Raw genomic sequence first — 1,491 nt, 5'->3', positions numbered from 1 at the left:
CCAAGATGCTCCTCCCTCTTCAGTCTGCTGCTGTGGTCACACGTGTCCAACTTGAGGCCTTGGGCTCATTTTTGCTGCTCAAACCGTGTTTGGTGGGAACCTGGGTTAAGTGACACACCTGAAGACGTTTTATCTGGACTCTGCTGAGGTTGGCTTTGTTGTTTTACAGCGGGTACATTGCCATGTTCATCCACCCGCTCACCTGGAGCTTCTACACAGCGTCTGTGCTGGTGGGAGTGGCAGCAGCAGGTATGGAGTCAGTACTGTGTGACTGGACTTCCTGTTGTTGACGTGTTCCTCTCTGGTCCTCAGTTCTCTGGACCGCTCAGGGAAACGTGCTCGCCATCAACTCCACTGACAACACCATTGGCAGGAACAGCGGCATCTTTTGGTCTCTGCTGCAGTTCAGGTAAACGTGTGTCCAACACCTGCACCTGTACAAGTAAAGGTTCAGAGCTCAGGTAGAGTCTCTGAGGCGTTGACCTTTGACCTCTGAGAGAAAAACTATAAGTCCTCCGAGAGCAGAGACTGTTTGGAGAAAGACAGAAGTATCTGTTGAAACCGATAAAGGAGAGACTAAACTTTGGTTGTTATTCTTTTCTTTGTCTCAGTTTATTCTTTGGGAATCTCTACATCTACTGTGCGTGGCACGGACACGTGCACATCACAGGTATGACTCGGCTGCTTCGAAAAGGATTCTGTCTGCACGGTGTGTTGTTGGTGCTGACACACTCCACTTCTTCTTTTATCATCTGACTCATGTTTGTTTCCCATCGCAGACAAAGACCGCCGGACGGTGTTCATCTCGCTCACAGTGATCAGTTTAGTCGGCTGCTTCCTCTTCTTTCTGATCCGAAAGCCTGACCCAGAACCTTTGTCTGGTTCTGAGGTGACAGAATCACTGCTGCAGACAGAATCTACAGAAGGCTCCACATCCAGGTGAGGCTCAGCCAGGAACAAACCCTCTGAGGAAAGATGGCGTCCAGATTCCTTCTCATCACACACTGCCATGAACGCTGTCTGTTAGCAAAATATCTCCTGAATCACTGGACCCACTTTAATGAAACTCTCAGAAAGAAGTCATTCAATGGACAGCCACAGCTGATTAACTCAACACAATACAAAAGATGGCTGCCAGAGCTAAGCTGGTTGATCCTAACAAACTCAAAGTGAGTCCTGGTCAGCCAGTTTCACAGTTACTGAGSTAACGTTTGGTGTGGTAGTAGCTGACAGTCATCCCTAACACATACAGTACTGATAACCCTTTACATTGACATTAGTTTCACATCCCAGCTATTTGCATGGGAAAAGGAGAGCAGTAGCAGCTAGCTGTTGCAGTTTTGGTACAGCTCAGGGATACCTCCTGCAGGAATATAACATTTCTACTAAATGTGCAAAAATGAGAAAAAAATAAAGCTTAAAGGTTTGAATGAAAGTGTTTAATAAACTTTGAATGAGTAGAGTTGAGTCTACTTTGGTTCTGGTCCTGAT

General features: G+C 46.7%; 1 protein-coding gene across 1 annotated transcript in view; it reads left to right on the top strand.

Annotated features, from left to right (window-relative positions):
- LOC106536861 (UNC93-like protein MFSD11) overlaps positions 1 to 939 on the top strand; it is a gene marked incomplete at its 3' end in the record, with an annotated part of 2,437 nt that extends 1,498 nt beyond the window's left edge. Inside the window, 4 exon segments of the mRNA XM_014034203.1 lie at positions 170 to 249; positions 313 to 409; positions 612 to 670; positions 780 to 939. Of these exon segments, the coding sequence (XP_013889657.1) occupies positions 170 to 249; positions 313 to 409; positions 612 to 670; positions 780 to 939 (396 nt within the window).
- Positions 940 to 1,491: the final 552 nt, after the last annotated feature.

This window comes from Austrofundulus limnaeus, unplaced genomic scaffold (assembly GCF_001266775.1).
Source record: "Austrofundulus limnaeus strain Quisiro unplaced genomic scaffold, Austrofundulus_limnaeus-1.0 Scaffold2010, whole genome shotgun sequence".
In the NCBI taxonomy this organism is placed as follows: domain Eukaryota; kingdom Metazoa; phylum Chordata; class Actinopteri; order Cyprinodontiformes; family Rivulidae; genus Austrofundulus; species Austrofundulus limnaeus.
This window is presented reverse-complemented; position numbering and strand designations above follow the sequence as displayed.